At 49.2% G+C, this 1238-nt stretch overlaps 1 protein-coding gene across 1 annotated transcript in view; it reads right to left on the minus strand.

The window, feature by feature from the left end:
- The window catches only part of FARS2 (phenylalanyl-tRNA synthetase 2, mitochondrial), a 625214-nt gene that overhangs the window by 463388 nt on the left and 160588 nt on the right, over positions 1-1238 (minus strand). The window contains exon 4 of the mRNA XM_006141240.3: positions 256-890. Within this exon, the coding sequence (XP_006141302.1) occupies positions 256-867 (612 nt within the window). The 5' untranslated portion in view covers positions 868-890. The remainder of the gene's footprint in view (positions 1-255; positions 891-1238) is intronic.

Here is a 1238-nt window from a genome sequence, read left to right on the forward strand (position 1 = left end):
TAAATCAAAAACCCCCCTAAAAAAAAAAAAAAAAAAAAAAAAAAAAAGCGGAGTCAACTAATTTCCTGTAGTAATTAACACATCAAATCAGCCAAAAAATATTGAAGCAGTTTCTGGGCCAAGGATAACATTCCTTTCACTAAAGCATGAACCAATCAAGGGTGACCGTCCTGGTTTCATGCAGATAATGTTTAGTGGTCTCAATGCAAAATAGCCACAGTGTCTTTCAGTGACGAGAAGCGTCTGAAAACTCACCTCGTGCTTGGAGAACAGCCGGACGCCCTCCAGCTGGTGGAAAACTGGGTAGTGCTGGCAGTCGATCTGGTCACGCCGATAGACGTCACCCACCACTAGGAAGGCATCCAGCCCTGAATGCAGCAAGTCCCACTGGTGTGCTGAAGTGTGTGCCCTCAGCATGTGAGTCCGATTCAGGTAATAGTTGTCCCCCTTCTTCCTGCTGGGGTGGTCAGCAGGGATGAGCAGGCTGTCAAAGTTCTGCCAGGTTGTGACCACGGGAGAAAGGTCGTCATAGACTGAGAACCGTGGGCTCCTGGAGCGGCCCACATACTGCGTGTAAAAGTGCTCCTTCACCCTCTCTTTGATAAGCCACAGAGGGTGACATTGCTGGTTGTGCAGATTCCTGCCAACCATGGACAGGACCTTCCGGGTAAGGTTGGTATGGTCATCCTGAGGGTAGGATTTGCCCAGCAGCTCCACCACACCACCTGGATTCCCATGGGCCGCAAACTCTGATGCGGCAGGCTTAGAGCCCCAGCCCCGATGCTGATGGCCTCTGGACACGTGACGGGCTTTCTTCACCAGGTACACAGGTGCATGGACAACTCTCCGCAGGGCTGAACTAACCATCCTTGAACCTTTTCTCCACGGTGCTGAAAGAACACACACACAAAAGCAGAAGTCAAGTTTCACTCTGCGGAAAGTAAGTACTTCCTTCATTATCTTACAGTAAAAAATAAAAACCAGCAGTTGGTGTAATGGCTATGTTGCTGGACTCCCATGTAGTCCACTGTGGTTCAAGTCCCGGACTCGGCGGCCTAAATTCAAGCTTGGCACATATGTGTGTGTACCCAAGATCCTGAGAGGAGGATGGAAGAGAACTGACTGCGGCGTGGCCATTCCCCCTGGGGGGTGATTTCTCACTTTCTGTCTCTCTGTCTCTCTCTTTCTGGCAAGCACACATATCCTATAGCAAAACGTCTCAAAAAATTATATATATA

The sequence above is a fragment of the Tupaia chinensis genome, unplaced genomic scaffold, assembly GCF_000334495.1.
Source record: "Tupaia chinensis unplaced genomic scaffold, TupChi_1.0 Scaffold000048_1, whole genome shotgun sequence".
Taxonomy (NCBI): domain Eukaryota; kingdom Metazoa; phylum Chordata; class Mammalia; order Scandentia; family Tupaiidae; genus Tupaia; species Tupaia belangeri.